Source organism: Megalops cyprinoides, chromosome 10, assembly GCF_013368585.1.
Source record: "Megalops cyprinoides isolate fMegCyp1 chromosome 10, fMegCyp1.pri, whole genome shotgun sequence".
Taxonomy (NCBI): Eukaryota; Metazoa; Chordata; class Actinopteri; order Elopiformes; family Megalopidae; genus Megalops; species Megalops cyprinoides.
In genome coordinates, this window is record NC_050592.1 from 30624563 (window position 1) to 30641773 (window position 17211).

General features: G+C 48.2%; 1 protein-coding gene across 2 annotated transcripts in view; it reads left to right on the forward strand.

Moving 5' to 3' along the window:
• Window positions 1-17211, forward strand: part of nr4a3 (nuclear receptor subfamily 4, group A, member 3) — a 36050-nt gene that overhangs the window by 13254 nt on the left and 5585 nt on the right. For both annotated transcript variants that reach the window (XM_036538408.1, XM_036538410.1), the window contains exons 4-6: window positions 8500-8629; window positions 10854-11017; window positions 12317-12516. In XM_036538408.1, the coding sequence (XP_036394301.1) occupies window positions 8500-8629; window positions 10854-11017; window positions 12317-12516 (494 nt within the window). The remainder of the gene's footprint in view (window positions 1-8499; window positions 8630-10853; window positions 11018-12316; window positions 12517-17211) is intronic.

Sequence of the window (17211 nt, forward strand, 5' to 3'; positions counted from 1 at the left end):
TTTTTGCCTCCACGTTCGCTGCGGTGATCAGCGCTGTACCGGCCAAGGGAATTCGCAAGGGATGGGCTGAGGTGCCCAGCGCGACCCTTCCTTCCAAACAGGCAGGGATTCCTCAGCAAACGTCAACGCCCGGCCTGGCAACCGTTTCTGGCCACTTGCTCCCTGTCCTGGTGGACCGGTAGGAATCGTCCGGTTGTTTCCAGATAAGCCTTTAGGTTTCGTGTCATTATTAGTGTGCAACTCATAGCCACCAAACTAATGCGTTTCCTACGATATTTCCATCTTCTTTATTTTGAGTACAAAAAAAAGGCAGTGTCAATCTCAGCACAGGGCATGCTTTTAATTTTAAACACAATATCGAGCTCAGTTTCGCAATGCCGTTATTAAATTCGCAGCATTTGACATCAAATCATTTTTGAAGTGCAGTAGGTTTTATGAGCCATTTTTCTGCTTTGTGTTGACCCAGCCAGAAAGTAATGCTTTTGGTCATAAAGCTGTAGTCACTTCCTGTTGGTGCGTACAGCTGAAACGAAACGCAACTACATTACACGCAGTCGATGAAATTATGAGTTTTCAGAGCAGATGAATACTGACGCACTGCTTTAGCTGGAGCCCATTACAAACCCCACTGAAAAATCAGCTGTTCTGTTTTTTTATTTTTATTTTTAAATATCGAAAAAAAAGAAAACGCTAAACGCTTTGACCCCAGCGCTAGATGCCAAAGATTATTAAAATCAATGTCCACATTTACATAGTGGCCCACTAAAAGCGATAATCCGAGCACCAGTAAAGATTAACGTCCGGAACGGCGTGTAGGAGCACGCGCGTTCGCTCGGACGCGCTTATGTGTTTCGGCAGTGTCTAATTTCCTCAAGCCGTTTTGTGCACCCCCCCCCACACACACACACACACACACACCCCCACCACCCCGCTCACAAAAAAGAATAGGAAGAGAAAATGCAGGCGAAAAGATAATTGAATAACGCCTGTGGTCCTGAGAAATAAATTAGGCCTCTTTTCAATTAGTTTCACAATTTGTTTTTATTTAGTAATTAATAAAAGCAGGGGGGACTGGTGGGGCCCGAGGCCTCTGTGTCCAATACTGTAATCCTCTGTGCCGAGATACTGCCTGTCAGGACTCGAAACATCTGCCAGTCTTACCCCTCCCCTGCAAGAGGGGAAGAGCCAGGCGTACGTCCTGCACGTCGGAGGGGTCCAAACCCCCAGCAGTCTCAAAGCACAATGACATAAAAATCACCCGCCCCTCCGGCCCCCCTGTGTACATATTTACAGCACAAGTCAGTACAGTCAATAGATTTGTTGATTGGATGAGACAGCCAACATGCATTGATTAACATGCTGTATAAAGCGGTAAACCCAGATGGAGTTTTTAGCACCTTCTGATATCCGAGTTTGTGTGACGTGCCGTAGGACGTCAGCATTTTGCTTGTGGAAATTTCGAAAAATGGATGCGTTTTGTTTAAAAAAGTGAATTTATTTGCCATTCCGTGTTTTTGATGGAATGCTAATTGGGTTTGAATAGTAGTCTTTATTATAATCTGGAACTGGGATTTATTTGTTTTTTTATATTTTATTGAATTTGTAGTTAGCATACAGTGTTTTCACTGAATTGCTCTTTTAGTATAATTTTTTTTTTTTAATGACAGATGCTGTCAGCGTACTGGCAGGTTATCAAATAACTCACTAAAAAGAAACAAGATTCCCTTTAGAATTTGCCCAAAGTGTAGGAATGTCATTCATTATTAAAATTAAACATATTTAACTGACAGGATAAGAAGAATTCTTTTGAAACATACCCATTGGCTCAGTTGTCTTAGAAGGGCTCAGTGGTTTGTGATTTGTAAAAATCAATCATTCGATTCCTTCGCTCAGCTATTTCACAGACAGGGGAAACATGATGGAAGTGGCTCTTAAACCACTTCCTGAGCCTTTTTACAATGAAACACAAGAACGCCTTGCTCTGCTACGGTGTCGTGTTCTGAATGAATGTATTACAAGTATGCAATCTCATATGCTTAGCCAAGCAGTTTTGGCACGACCGATCTGAGCGATCTGACAGCCGACGTGCTGTAACAAGGCAGGAGAGGTGGATGACATCTGAAAGAGACGCACACCTCCAGCGGCAGAGAGCCAAGCCAACTCCCAATGAATACGCGTGTGACCGTAGCGGACGAACCACACCGCCGACAAAGAAAGCCGACCCGTCTTTTGTAAGTTCGCGAGCTGTTCTGGAGTGTTCGCGCTCTCCCGTTTCCGTTCCCGAAGTCTGAAGTGTTCTCCACACAAGTGTAGGACTTGAACTTTGTAACCCCGCCTGTGCGTTGACCTGTACAGGTCAAGGGTGGTCCCCTTATTACACTCCTCTAACTGCGAACAGAGTCGAATCGCCAAAGGAGACCGGCAGTTTGACCCCAAAAGTAAATAAATAAGGGCTAAATCAAAGCAGGAGTGCTCAAAACAAACAATTAAGGATGCGATCTACCTAATTAATATCCGGGCTCAAGGAAACGAGACGTGACAAACGAGTTAATGAACAGGGATCGGGCAGAGGGGAGCGGATCGGACGGAGCCGGCGGAATACACCTAATGTTAACCCTCGCCGCGCTCGGCTGGCCAATTAAAACTGACCCACTTCCTTCTCCCCAGAAAATAAAATGAATAAAAACGCCCGAGCACTTTTAATTAGACGGAGGCCGTCGGTGACTGCCTGTCATGCTGCCTGTGGAGAGCCGGGCGTCTGATAGCCGCTGATTAGGGGTGGAGTGGAGGAGGGGAGGAGTGGGGGTCCCTGGAGGCTTTTAATTTAAGCCTGGGTTATTAGCACATGTTACATGTCATGAATCTGCTCTGGCTTGCCTCAGCTGGCTCCTGGGAACTCTGGGGGCGCTGGGCCGAGCCTGCTTGTGTGTGTGTGTCTGTGTGCGTGTGTGTGTAAGTGCGCATACATGCACACGCATCCATTTATGTATATATTTGTGTGTGTGAGTGCATGTGATTGTTTGTGGATTTGTGCTCTTGTTTGTGTGTGCATGTACGTGTTTGTGTGTGTGTGTGTGTGTGTGTGTGTGTGTGTGAATATGTGCATGCATGTGTTTGTGGATGTATGCATGCTTGTGTTTGTGTGTTTGTCTGTGTGTGTGTGTGTCTGTGTGCGTGTGCGTGTATTTGGGTATGTATGCATGCTTGCGCTTGTGTGTTTGTTTGTGTGTGTGTGTATGTTTGTGGATGTGTGCATGTGTGTGTGTGCGTGTGTGTGTGTGTGTGTGTGTGTCACACAGGGTGCACTGAAGGGCAGCACATGGACAGCCTTTAACAAGGGCTTAAACGGACAAGACATCGATCAGCCGCTGTGCTCCGGCATACTCATGAGAGCGTGAGCGAACGCCGCTCTTTTAGCCTGTGTATAAACATGACAGCCCTTGTAGACTGTCAGCCTCCGCCGTGCGGAATGTCTCGCTCGCAGTTTAAACGCGATTAGGTTCTTTGCAGGCCTGGTTCACCTGCAGCTCTGCAGTGGGAGGCCGGCTTTGTATCTCCAGGCAAATGTACATAGTAATTTCTGTTTTCAGTCAAACATCTGGAACGACAGCGTGACTAACCTGAAATGCAGGTTAGGCCTGACGGGGTACAGTTTGGTTAAAGGACATGCAGGTTAATTAGATTCCTTTTGTGTTGTCTCAGGTTTGTGTCAGGACCTGCAGGAGCTTGTGTCTTACATTTTTTTCTGTCTCTTGCAGTTTTCTTTTGTCTTTCCTGTAGAGCTGCTATAGTTTTGCATAATGATGATGTAACAGACAATTTCAACACAGTTTTTAAAGGTGCGGCAGGACAGTGGCTCAAAAGCAATTACAACGCAATTGTCTACGTCTGTAAATCGACCCTGGGTCTAAGTCCTGGGAATCCTTTCCGTGGGCTTCCTTTTCTTCAACATGCTTATTTTCTCACTTTTCTATAAATTTATTTGTCAGGCTCTTTAACAGGGAGACTTACATAGCATTACAAATTACACTGCAGACTACCAATAACGTATTAGCAAGCAGGATATACCCTGGGGTGCACAACTAAATGGCAAAGCAGAGCCGACTTATTAAACACAATCCCTCAGTAAAAGAAGTGGTCATAAGTACCTGGCACCTACCACGACCGAAACGGCTTCAGCATGGGTACAGATGAACAGATCTGTTAGGCATCTTGGTTCAGACAGCAGAATAGGGTGCCTCAGTGACAGGCACAGGGGGAGTCCCTAGAGGCGTGTGGTAGGTCTGCACAGATGCGGTCACGTGGTCTGTAAAAATAAATAACAAATAAAAGGAAGAACTCGAATGAGTGCAGTTAAAATACCACAGTGTCCCATCTCTGTCCGCAAGACCCAGAGGCACACCCGCTGCAGGCCTAAGGCTGACATCTCTGTGGATGGAGGCTTATTGCCTTGTACTCACCTGTGTGCCTGAAATGCAGAGGAATGGAAAGGGGTTTGAATGGGGTCTGTGGAGAGGCTGCTGTTGGTGCCGCGCCACACGGTGTCCTATCCACAGCAGATTAAGCACAGGGTTTGGTTTCTCCCTCAAGATGGACGGGAGAATTTAACAGGAGTGAATGTACGTCTTATTCAAATATTCATCCATGAGATCACATATCGATTACCTGGATCAGTATTCAGATGCTTCGTCTTTAACGAGCTTGACCGGAAAAAAAATCTATCACCGTTACTAATACATATACATTAACGAGAACCTAACAAGCTGGTATAAAATTGAAATATAATTCGCTGATGTTATTCATCACTTGCCTGAAAGTGTGGGGTTAGTGCAGATCTCTTTGCAGTAAGTCATTATTTAGACAAAGAAGTTGTGGTTCATACAGTGGTGGGGGGGGACAAGCAGGATTTGATTGTTTGATTATTCAGTCTCGGGAGCCATAGAGTATTTGAATGTCAAACTAATTGAGATGTGCATGCCTAGAACACAGTGTTTCATGTACTGTCGCTCTGAAACCGATTCTTTGGTCCTTCCTCTGTTTCGCCAGTCTGTTTGTGGCGATGACAAGATATCAAAGTTCAGCTTGTTGCGCTTTGTTATTTCTTTGTTGTCAGAATGCTAAGTTGTTCCTCGGATTTCTGAAGGTTTTCATTGTGATGAGGAGGAATTGCAATGTGTTTTGGAAGACTGCCATTGTCATAGCACAGAAGCTTTATCTGAGTGCGTGTGGTATTGTGCTGAATGTTTGTTTGAAGGTTACTTAAGTGGTTCATTATGGGCTTCAAAAAATGAAATGCAGACTAAAGAAATGTGATTTGCACACTTACTCACTGCAAAAAGGGCTCTGACGATGCATTGTACTGGAATTTGCAATTTCTCCCTTCTAATCAATTACGAAGTTGTGCAGAGAACATCCTTCAAGCAGCGTGTTGCTAGAGTGCAAATTCCATCGCTTTTAGGCTCCATTTATGACTTGCTTTAGCCCAGGGATGAAGCTCGAAGTCTCCTGCCTCTACCCATCTGCGATGGATCAATCTCACAGGGGGCGATTTGAATTTGTCAGCGGCGGCATGTTCACACAGTGACAGGCAGTTATGGATTACTCCGCTGCTGCTCATTCGATACGATCGCGGTTATCTAGCCGGGCACCACTGCCGCCCCAATCGAATGATGAGGTCAGTGGATCAGCAGGCCCAATCGCCAGATGTAAGCTCGATGCGCACGGCTGTCGGACGATCTGTCTGCGCTGCAGTCGCGGCCTACTGACAGGTGAAAGTTTGGCCGCGTTTCGCAGTGGAGGTGTGTTCCTGAGTTTGGTGAAGGCAAATAAAGTGCCTCCTACCCCAAGGTGTGACGGCGGCGAGGTGCTTTGTTGTGGTCGTAAGGCTGTCAATTCAGGGTGTTCCTAATTGCCCCCTAGTCGGTTAGCCCATGCCAAAGTAAATCATTAAAGCAATGAGTCTGCAGCACAGCGCAGGCCATGAATGGCAGTCAGTGACTCGGAGGGCTCTAATCCGAGCCCTTCTTTCAAGGACTGAGGAGGGTATACGGGCTCCCCTGCGCCCCTTTCCACAGCCCTCATGCATCACAGGGCCAGTATCGCGTGCTCCCGTTTTGAAGAAGCTCTCTTTCACCCGATCCCTCCACCTCCAGCCCACAGCTCCGCCCCTGTGGAGTAACTGACGGCCTGCCCGGCGCGCGACCCGTCAAGCTCCCAGTGTTCCGAGATGCAGCAAACCGTGACCGTGACAAGCAGGTCAACAGAGCCGGCGCGCTGACCCTGACGCCCTGAGGGCGAGGTGCTGGCTGGCACTCCCACTGATGCAAAAACAGTGGGAACGTTGACCACACGTGTCAGCGGAACCAGTAAACTTGTCATCTTTGCCCTCGGTCTGAAGAGAAACCTGCAAATACGATCATGCAGGGTAACTGTAGAGGAGATCAGCAACAGTGGATCGTATGTTGCATTTTCACCTACATGCCAAATTTTACTTCATTTTTCCTGCAAACGTTACAGCTAAAATTATTTCAATTAAAAAACCATGCATTGCTATGCATATGTCACAGGTCAGGAGATTTTCATTCATGAGAAACCAATTCACAAAATGCTTGTTCCCTTTTTTTTGGGCATCTGTAGTTACAAGTTTTTATTATTTATAAACATAACCTACATAAAGGTTAAGTTTGAGAAAAATGCACCTATAACTGATCATCTCAGTAGTGCAGTGATGTTTCCAAGTGTGAATGTTCTGTACATTTGGAAATGAAGATAACGAAGAGGGCTTTTTGTCTTTTGTGTTGCTTTGCCAGCTTCTCGTTTCAAATGGCTGAATGCTTTTCTACATGATGCATGCATTAGTAGGGGCATTTTGTTGTCCAACTCGAAATAATTACCTTCCCTTTTAATAAAAAATACACTCGTGGCAAAAATAAATTCGCATATATCTGCTTTGTAAAACATTATTTCACATTCGTTTAAAACACATTCAATGCCGTTCGGAATGGATTTATATGAATATGATTTTTTATATATATAAAGACAGAAGTGTCTTCAATTGACTATCCCATAACAAATACATGGTATGAATGTAAACAATGGGAAATGGGAATGCCAAATGCATAAAAACTGCTAATTATACAATTTTCAGATATTCGGCAGGTCTGTTCAGGGATTGCATTAATGCATTTGCGTGAAAGGAGTAACACACCTAAGGCCGCGTGAATGCAATAGCGACAAATTTGTGGAAGTGCGACCCTGTCATTCTGAATTTACCTTTATTATTTGGAAATGCTGTTTTATATCCTTTTCGAGGAAGGGAAACGTGGAATAAATTGCTTGCTTATTAGTCTCCTGTGGGAGTGGACATGTACGCCGTGCCTACCCTTAATTGGATTTATTTGTTTTGATGTGTATTAGAGGCATTTAAACTGGACGACATTCTCGCGCTTGGTGAGGACGCCGAAGAGATACTGGGTGCCCTCAGTGATCTCTGCTTCCTACAGTAATGCGGGTCCGCCAAAACCCGGAGTCCGTCTATTTAACCTGCGCAATCCCCGCTAGCGTCCGAGTTTATAATGCATTGTGGCGAACCTGGATTAAACATTATCGCCAATTACTGAGATATATCGGTGTATTTTAATACTATATTAACAAGCATGTCTTTCTTCCATGCCCTTCTCCCTTAACGTAGCACAAACCCAAACGTTTAGAGCTACGTTTATGTTTTTGAATTTAATTAATAATTAATAGATAGGTTACCAATAAAATATGTCATTTTGATATTGTTTTGTCAGCGAAATAAAACGTCTGTGCAATGCCATGCATGCGCCGTATTCATTGTGATTAAGATGACTTGGAATTACTGTACGATTTCACTCGCACTGTGCACGGACACCTTGCAAAAACCGTCGGTGTTCCTCCCTCCCCGTTGCAGCACGAAGCCTCCCCTTCTCGCGGGCTCCGCACAACAGCGCGAAGTACTCAATTACTTATCGTCGCATTCTTTCCCCCCCCCCCTCCTTGAAACAGTGGTGACGACGGAAATTCACCCAGATCGTTTTGATTTCATTTTAATAAGGTCAGTAATAATCGAGAGGAGCCAGCCGAGGAGAAAACAATCCCCGGCGGGGCTATTCAGAGGCGCGATCCGCGAAGCCCCGGAGGAGCCACGAGATGACCCCGGAGTTTCACAAACAATTTTATCACGCGGCGCTGCCTGTCTCGCGGGACCAGCTTCAGCACGCTCCGCGCTGATCCTCATTGTCAGCGGCTAGCGCTAATAAAATTGTCCCTCCTGCAGGCGAGCATGTTAGGAAATTAATTTTATCTAATTATACTGATGGCACTGTAGCCTTTCACATTATAATTAAAATTTGACCTGCAAGCTTCTTTTTTAATTCTGCACAGAAGGGAAGAAACTAATAATATAAAATAAATAAAGTGTTTGGTTTGCTCATTGTTTTTTTTTTCTCTCTCTCTCCTTTCATTGTTTCCCTGCAGAGAACAGTGCAGAAGAATGCCAAGTATGTCTGTCTGGCCAGTAAAAACTGCCCAGTGGACAAGAGGAGACGCAACCGTTGCCAGTACTGTCGATTTCAGAAGTGTCTGAGCGTGGGCATGGTCAAGGAAGGTAAGGACTCAGCAAACAAACGGACTCTCTCAAACACACACACACACACACACAGTGAGAGAGAGAATGTGATCACTGCATTGCAAACACTATCCCCATGGCATCCAAAACACATTCGTCACGTATTGTGAATGTACATGATTTATTTTCCTGATTTCCAACCAATTGCAGAAATCCTCTGCATGTGACCTCTTCCTGCACCGTCATGTAGAAAGAGAGGGGAGGTGCACCAAAAAATAGCCGGCCCTTAGAGACACCATGAAACGCTACCTAATCACTGACTCCGTTCTTGGGGACTCGGTGTCTGCCTTCAATTAGACTATGCTCCGACTTAAGCGGTCAGCATCAAGCCCACCCCCCCAGCCTGTCCTGTTGCCACGCTCTCATGCCCCGGCAACCAACACTTCCTGTGTGCAATAATCAGCCCTCCACAGATCTAATCATCGGCAGCGACGCCGTTAATGACCTGACCTATTGTTGTGTCACAGGCTGCATAGCCGCACCGGTGGTGTGTAATTTGCCAGGTGGTTATGCGTTATGATGAGTCCAGACTGCACCGGTGGTAGCGATTTTCTCAGCCCCTCCACCCCAGCAGCTTTTTTGAAACAGTAGTTTAAGGTTGCAAAAGTCACTTTGAATCTTGTCAAGGGTTTTCATAAATACTTGGTCTGCGTGCTGGTACATATGAAAAGGTCTCTGTCCCTGTGAAGCTGCAGCGCCAGTCCAATTGGTTTTCATCTGACAACCCACGGTCGTAAAATAAGATCAATTGCTAGTCTTTCTACTTACAAACACTGTTTCTGTCAGCTTTGGGCAGGACTGGATTATCTGCAAAATTTCTCCTCCTCCTTAACAGTATTGCATACTGCTGTCCAAGTTTCTCATCCCGTGTGCCACATGCGATTACTGGGACAGCTCTGAAGTGCCCTCTACTGGCCAGGAGCAGCTGGAGTCCTCTTTTTTTTCTCTGCTTGCTTTTTAAAAAAAAAACATTCACAGCACAATAGCCCTAAAAATACATTTCTTTCGTGCCGGGAGGGCGTGCAGTCTTTTCTGTGGGATCAGTTTTGTGAGAGGAGATGGTGATTTCTAGATGGAAAGCCGATGAATCAGACGCTGCGTACCACTGCCTCATTCCGCACGCCCACTGATGCTGTCCGTCCATTTCGCAAAAACAAATAAAGTCAACAAATGAATCACGCTTAAGCATTTCCTGGTCAAGCACATGGCGGAGCCTTCCGGAATGAGGAAGCTCTCAAATCTGTCTGGAAAAAAAAAAACACAGATGACCATGTCCGCAACAGGTGTGGGTGACAGTGACCTGGGTGATGGTGTAACCAGAGCGTTGCTGGTTCTAAAGGGTGTCCAAGTTTACAGGCATCACTGCAGTGAGGAGTCCTGTTTATCTGTGGCAATTAAACAGCTATCATACCAGACAATAGCTGTCCTGAGAAAACTGATAATGTACTGAAATATTGTCCTGTGAGCTGTTGATATTCACTGCTTATATATTGCAGATGACAGATCAGTCACAGCTTTGTATTTTGGAGGGGAAAGCGAGCTGACCTTTTCTGAGGCCCACAGGAATCAGGCAGACGTGAGATTTCTCATAGTGAAAGCCACTCTCCACACACGCGACCCAGAGCAGCGGACAGAGATGACACTACTCTTATGAGTGGGCACCTCTCGCTTTATGTGTTCCGCTCGAATATCACAGCCCATGCTAATTCTGCGTGCCGCCGCGATCGATCTGAACGTCCGCAGAGCTGACTTACAAAGGAGACGGCAGACTTGTCAGCCTCCATTCTTGTCCAGAGCGCCATTATCCCGGCCGAAGCGTCAGCCCCCCCGCGTGGGGTCCGTCGGCACCTCTTGAGTGGGGGCTTCCCTCCTCAGAGAGGGTTGGAAATTGGTGCTGGATTCAACCCTACCGCATTGCATTTTTCCCCTTCTCCATTTTCAAAGAAGGGCTTTAATTTAAGGGCTTTTAGTCAATTTCCTACTTACTTGCATGTTACGAGTTACACGGTCACAGAAATGAACAGAATAAAAGCGACAATTCAATCGGATTGTGTCCTTAACTTTGAATGAATCAGATTAATCTGTGTGAATCCCAAATTAAGGATACGACGCAAAGATTTAGGATTATATCCAGACCAGAGCATGGAGAGGGGTAGTGCTAATGAATGCTTTTTTTTCTCTCCTTCTCTCCTGCTGCTTGTAGTGGTCCGGACAGACAACCTGAAGGGGAGAAGAGGTCGCCTGCCCTCCAAACCAAAGAGCCCACTGCAGCCAGAGCCATCTCCCCCCTCTCCTCCCATCAGCCTCCTCAATGCCTTAGTGAGAGCATACTCTCAATCCACTCCCAGAGAGCTGGACTACAGCCAGGTGAGCTGTCTGCGTGTGTGTGTGAGTGTGTGTGTGTGTGTCTGTGTCTGTGTCTGTGTCTGTGTCTGTGTCTGTGTCTGTGGCTGTGCTTGTGTATGTGTAAGAGACTCTGTGTGTACCTATGTATGTCTGTGCATGTGTGAGTGATTGAGATTGGATGTCTGTTTGTGTCTCCATATAGACACATTCTCTTGGCATGTTCTCTAGACATTTCTCCCCTACACCTCTCACCTGCTGCAAACATTTCCTGTCTTTTCCATTTTATCTCTCTCACTCTTGCTTTCTCTGCACCACAATGATAATTTGTTGAATTAGATTTAATTGAATGTTTTTTAAATTCAGATCAATTAATGCCATGCGCGTCTCCTCGTTCGAGGAGTCATAATAAACGCAACTCTAAAACGCTGTGAATGGCATTTTGTTTTCAAGCTTTGCACAGCTGTGCGATCTACGGCGCGTCTGTTAAGTGCGATTCTGAGCGCCGGGTCCAGTCAGTGATTGATTATTGCTTGCTGTTTCGAGCCGCATTCTTCCTAATTCACTGAGCAAAGATCTTCTCAGTCCCACCTCCTCTGTCTCTTCGTCAATGAGCCCACAGCTGGATGGTACATTACTGTGTGCTGTGCAGGAAAGCTTAGATTTTTTTCAGATGTGTCTCAGAATATCAGCACCTTCTTTTTAAGTAGGTGTTGAATGTCCCCTCCTATTGGTTACTCTCTGCCCTCTGAAATGTGAGACCTATGCAATGTAAAATCCACGCAAACTCATTTAAAGCTGATTGATACGTACAGTATCTGCACAATCGCTCAAGGTCTCTAAATTTAACTGTCCCCCCCCCCCAAGCGCCACATCAAATCAAGCTTTTCAAAGAATCCCTCAGACTCCAACTTTCAGCCTGAAATTATATAATGCAATCAGCCCATTAGAGATGAGCACCCGATATTGATCAGGACGAGAATAGCATGGTGATACCACCCCCCTTCATATTTTTCCTAAAACATTCCCTCTCTCTATCTACCCTGTCATTCTTTCTTTCATTTTTCTTCTCCCCTCCATCATGTTTCCCTCTCCCCTTCCCTCTCTGTTCATCCCTCTCTTTCTCCTTCCCTCCATACCGTGAAACCTCCCTCACTTCCTTGCTGTGTCTCTCCACCTCCCCCTTTTGCCCAGACCTCCTCTGTTCATCCCGTCTTTTCTTCCTCCTTCCTTTCTCTTCATAACCCCTTTCTCTTTACTCCTCCGGCTCCCTCCGCCCCTCTTGGTTTCCCGGCCGGCTGACCCCTGCTCTCTTTCCCACAGTTCAGTGCCACTGACCAGCCCACGGCCTCCTCAGACGCCCAGCACATCCAGCTCTTCTACCGCCTGCTGACTAGCTCCATGGAGGTGACGCGGGGCTGGGCCGACCGCCTGCCGGGCTTCTCCGAGCTGCCGCGCGACGACCAGAACCTGCTCATCGACTCCGCCTTCCTTGAGCTCTTTGTGCTCCGGCTGGCCAACAGGTGAGATGCCCTGGGTTTCCTCCCAAAATGCCGCGCAGGGCGTGATGTTGACGCGGTGGCATTTTTCTTTTTTTTTTTTTTGTGTCTGTCACACAAACACCACCCTCACACCCAAACCCGCCCCCGCCCCTGCGCCCGCCCCCCTGCAGACTGCCTCAGTTCCGCTCGCGATTTTTGAATCGTTGGAGGCTGAGTCACGACGGACCATTGCGCAGTTAAGCGCGGATATTGTGTCCGTGAATAGAGACGCAGGAGTAATTGAATAATTAACTTGTTGATTTATTTGCAGCGCGGGAGGTTGAGTGATTCAGTGCCAATGCTGTCGAGATAATGAGTCTCCACAGAGCAGTGGGCTTGTTACTGTAATTACACACATGCACACACACGTACACATGCACTGATTCGCACACACGGCCGAGAGGAAATGCATGCTTCCTCCTGCTGTCGTGAGCGTTAGCTGGTGAGACGTCAGGAGACAGCACTGTCACGGGGGGGACACAGAGGGTTGTCGTGAAATGTGTGCCAATCTGAGGTCCGGTGACATCAGGGGCCACTCATTCAGCATACCTCCAGAGTGTCACAGCACGAACGTCACACAAGCCTGTGGGTGTCCACAACTTGGTTGTTACCAGAAGTGTCTGTGGCACCACATTTCTCTTTGACAAAATCAAAGTTAGGCCCCAAACGCGTGGCATCTCTCAAGCGCATGCGATTAGGCGGGTGGGTACGGGTGTGCGGGAGGTCCGGCAGTGTGACTCTCGAGCATGCAGTGCCGGGGGTCTGCCGCGGCGGGTTGCCACGGACGCCCCGCTGCCCGGCCCAGAGAATGCGGCCGTTTCGGTTTATGGGCTGGTAGCTAGGCAACAGGGGCCGGCCCAGGTCTCTCACTGCGGGAACTCACCCCTTTTGTGTGAACGGTTACCCGGGACAGAGGCCCCGCTGCTCCGGGGGTTGCTCCAAACAATCTCCCATCCCCCCCCACCGCCCCAGCACCATCCAACAGCCCCCCCCCCTTCCCCTCTGAAGAGCAATGCAGACAGAAAGTCCACCCCCCACATTAGAGAACGTTACCAGGCGAAATTGGAATCAAAGCGCTGCCCCACCCACGCACTATGAAGCAAATACCAGCAGAGGGTTGTTTTTATTTTCATATCACACGCAGAGCTGAGTTTGTCATTTGTGGCTAGCAGGGGGCCGATGTTTTGATTTAATCAATGCTGCAGGAACCGAAACAGCTTTCATATGGTGTTGTGAAAATCTTGATTCAGAAAGGGACGCTACCTGTATCAAGGGCATCAAGGTTTCTTCTTTTCTTTTCAGTGACAGTGACATGCTCAGAAACCCCCTAATTTTGCCCTTTCCTCAGGGGCTCGGGGGGGGGGGGGTGTTGGGGGGCAGTTTTTTGTTTTTTTGTGCCCGTCTCTGTGCCTGAAGCGGGCCCGAGTCACAGGTGCGGGACGGGCTGGGCAGTGGGCGGTGATGGCGCCGGCTCCGCGGGGGGCCGTGGGCCGGGGGACTCTGAGTCACTTCAGAGCGCGGGATTCAGCCGGGCCCTTCGTCACACGCCGCGTCCTGACACAAACTCCCACGGCGCAGGGGACGTCACGGCACGCTCCGGCAGCTGGCCACCGCCGGGGACGAGCTGCCTCTTCCATCCCTCCTGTTTCTGAGTGGAAAAACCGACACCTGCGAGAAATATCGCACACACACACGCTTTACAGGGCGCACTGCAAAGCCATCTGACATCATGTGCGAAATCAATCTGGGATAACCAAGTCTAATTAGGCCTTCCTGTTCTCCCTCTACAAAGCGCCTGTTAGCCCTGACAAGAGATCCATGTCTTCATCCCGAAACGAAATCCCCCCCTGAAAGAGACGCCTTCCGCTAACAAATGTGCTTGCCCTGTCTCCCTGTGGCCAGGGCAGTGAAATAATAAGACGTCTTAATTTTCACCGTCAAAGAGGGGTTTGTTCCCCCATGCCAAGCCATTCCCAAAGAGACCCCCTGCCCCTTCTGAGCCCGAACCCTGTCCGCACCCCGCCCTCAGAGCACAATTCCGCACCCCACGCCACGAGAGCGAGTGACACAGCCAGTCCAAGGCAGGAAGAAGCCCTGCGTTAGTCACTGAGACAGTTAATGAGACTTGGGCACAGAATTCCCTTATGGTGCGATCCATAGGCTGCCATCGTGGATGCGTGGACTCCTCTCCCTGTTCTTTCTACGGCTCGCAAATGCATAGCGTTAGTGTTTCTTACTCCAGCTCACCCCCCCCCACACAAACACACACACCACACACGCACCACACACGCCCCACCAGATCCCAAACCTCATCCTCTGCGCATGTCCCCTGTGCCCTGAGAGGCTGAAAGACAGACACAGAGAAGCAGATCTCTGTCCTCAGTGTGACCCTGTGAAACAGTTACCCTGGAGCCCTACGCCCTAAAGGCCTTCGCCCGGGCCTCCCCTCCCCTCTCCTCCGCAACAGAGAGCAATTTGTTTTAAATCCGTGAGAGCTGGTGTTCCCGTCGGTTTCCTTTTTTTTGTATTTCTACCACGGAGTAACTGGGTGAGAGTTTCTGTGGTTACTCCTACAGTTGATGGAGAGGGCACTGGCTTGGTGGACCGGGATGGTGTTGGGGAGCTTGTTGCCCAGGTGCAGTGTAGGTAGTAAGGTAGGAGCTGGATTAATCTGCTATATTTGCTGGAGATTCAGGAAAGTCTTGTTTGCTTCTCTTTTGTGTCTCCTTCCTGTCCCATTTTCGTTTATTCTCAACATATGTCTTGGCTCCACTTTCGGGTGGTGTGTGCGGAGCAGGAATGAACCGTGGAGTTTCTGGCCCCCTAACAGCACTACGGTCGCTGTTTCACTGGGACCGTAACCTCAGGCATATTTGGTTGCAGGTTTGACTTCATGAGATCGCATACAGGTGGCAGAGGCGCGTTTTAGTCATTTTGATTCCGTTGTAGAGATGCGTGACAAAGCAACCAGCCAACTATCCCTTTGCCTCTGTGAAGCACATGAAACGGGAGGGTCCATTTCCTGGCTTTTCCTGACAAAATGTCTGCTGTCTTTTTGGCAGCGCCACAGCCGAAATGTTAGATGAAGTCTAGCGTACGGCAGCATTCTCTTTGGTTTCCTCATGCAGCTCTATGGCAGCCCGTGCTCTGGCGTGCGGAAGCAGCACACGCACTAACGCAGGGAGAGGACTCCGTGCCCTCCGTGGGGCAAGGCTCTGTCGCTCTCTGCAGCATGGCCCTGGTGATTTCGCGGTAGGCGGGCGTATCAGTGTCACCATTTCCCTGAGCAGCGACGCCTCTCCTCCCTGCTCCGTGCTGTGTGCTTGGACAGGGTTTTTTTGCGGCTCCGACTCACCTAGCAAACGTCTGGGTACGCCACAGCAAGCTGGCGGAAGAGGGGTGTCAGACTCCCTCTGTCTCTCTACCCCTCCCTCCCCACTGGAGCCTCCAGCCTTTGATATGTAGTGACTCGCCCAGCCTGCCTGCAGGGCGGATGAGGGGGAACTTAAATCCATTAGCCAGTATTAATAAAGCACATGTTTTCTGATTAGCCGCACCCCAGGGCAGCAGACACAGCCGGGGTAATGAGCTTTTAATATTCCCAGCCACTTGTGTCCCTTCCCCTCTGTACATGGCCAGTGCGAGTGTGTGTGTGTGTGTGTGTGTGTGTGTGTGTGTGTGTGCGTGTGTGTGTGTACGCGTGTGTGCATGCATGCATTTGACTGTCTGTATGTGTGTGCATGTGTGTGTGTGTGTGTGTGTGTGTATGTGTGTGTGTGTGTGTGTGTGTGTGTGTGCGTGTGTCTGTGTACGCGTGTGTGCATGCATGCATGTGACTGTATGTGTGTGTGTGTGTGGGTGCATTTGTGTGCGGGCATGCATATGTCTGTCTGTATCTGTACGCATGTAAGTGTTTGTGTGTGTTTGTGTGTGTTTGTGTGTGTATGTGTGTGTTTGTGTGTGTGACCCTACAGCCCCCCTCCATCTCAAGACATTTCTCTTAAAATTAAACCTCAGGAAAGGAGAGGAGTGCATGACCCGTGTTCCAAGACAGCATTCCGTTTGCTGTTGCTCGTAATGCAAAATTCAAGCGTCTTTCATCTGAAGGAAATACATTTAATTACATTAATAACGAAATGCAATTTCTCCTCGTATCTTGCAAAACAGAACCAGCAGAAAACAAATGCAGGAATGAACTTTGATCTTTTTGGCCCTCGCTGCTCCCCCCCCCCGCCCCAGCCGACGCAGTAAACATGTTACTTTAATTTTTATGCTAAGGAAATTGGCCCACGCAGTAACTGTGTGTTAATAAATAACAGTCCATTTGCCCCATGCATATGCATGCGCTGAGCTGCCGGGGCAAGCTGAGGCTACCTTCTGCTAAACCTGCAGATTGAGCTGATTTCTGTTTTTTGTTTCGGCCTTATTACCTGCGTCCGCGGAGGCGCTGTCAGTCTCTCGTTAAACGCGCGCGGCCTTTTTCTCGGTCAGATGAGACGGCACCAGCAACTTCTCGACGCTGAGACCCCCGACGCGCGTCTCTCTCCCGCTCTAACAGCAGCAGCGTTAGCGTCCCTCCGCTTTCCCATGTAATTTCAGGGAACGTCTTAAAAAAAAAGGTTTAATTTGGAAAACGCAACTTAATTACTTGCATTCCTATCTTTGATGTGCCCTTCT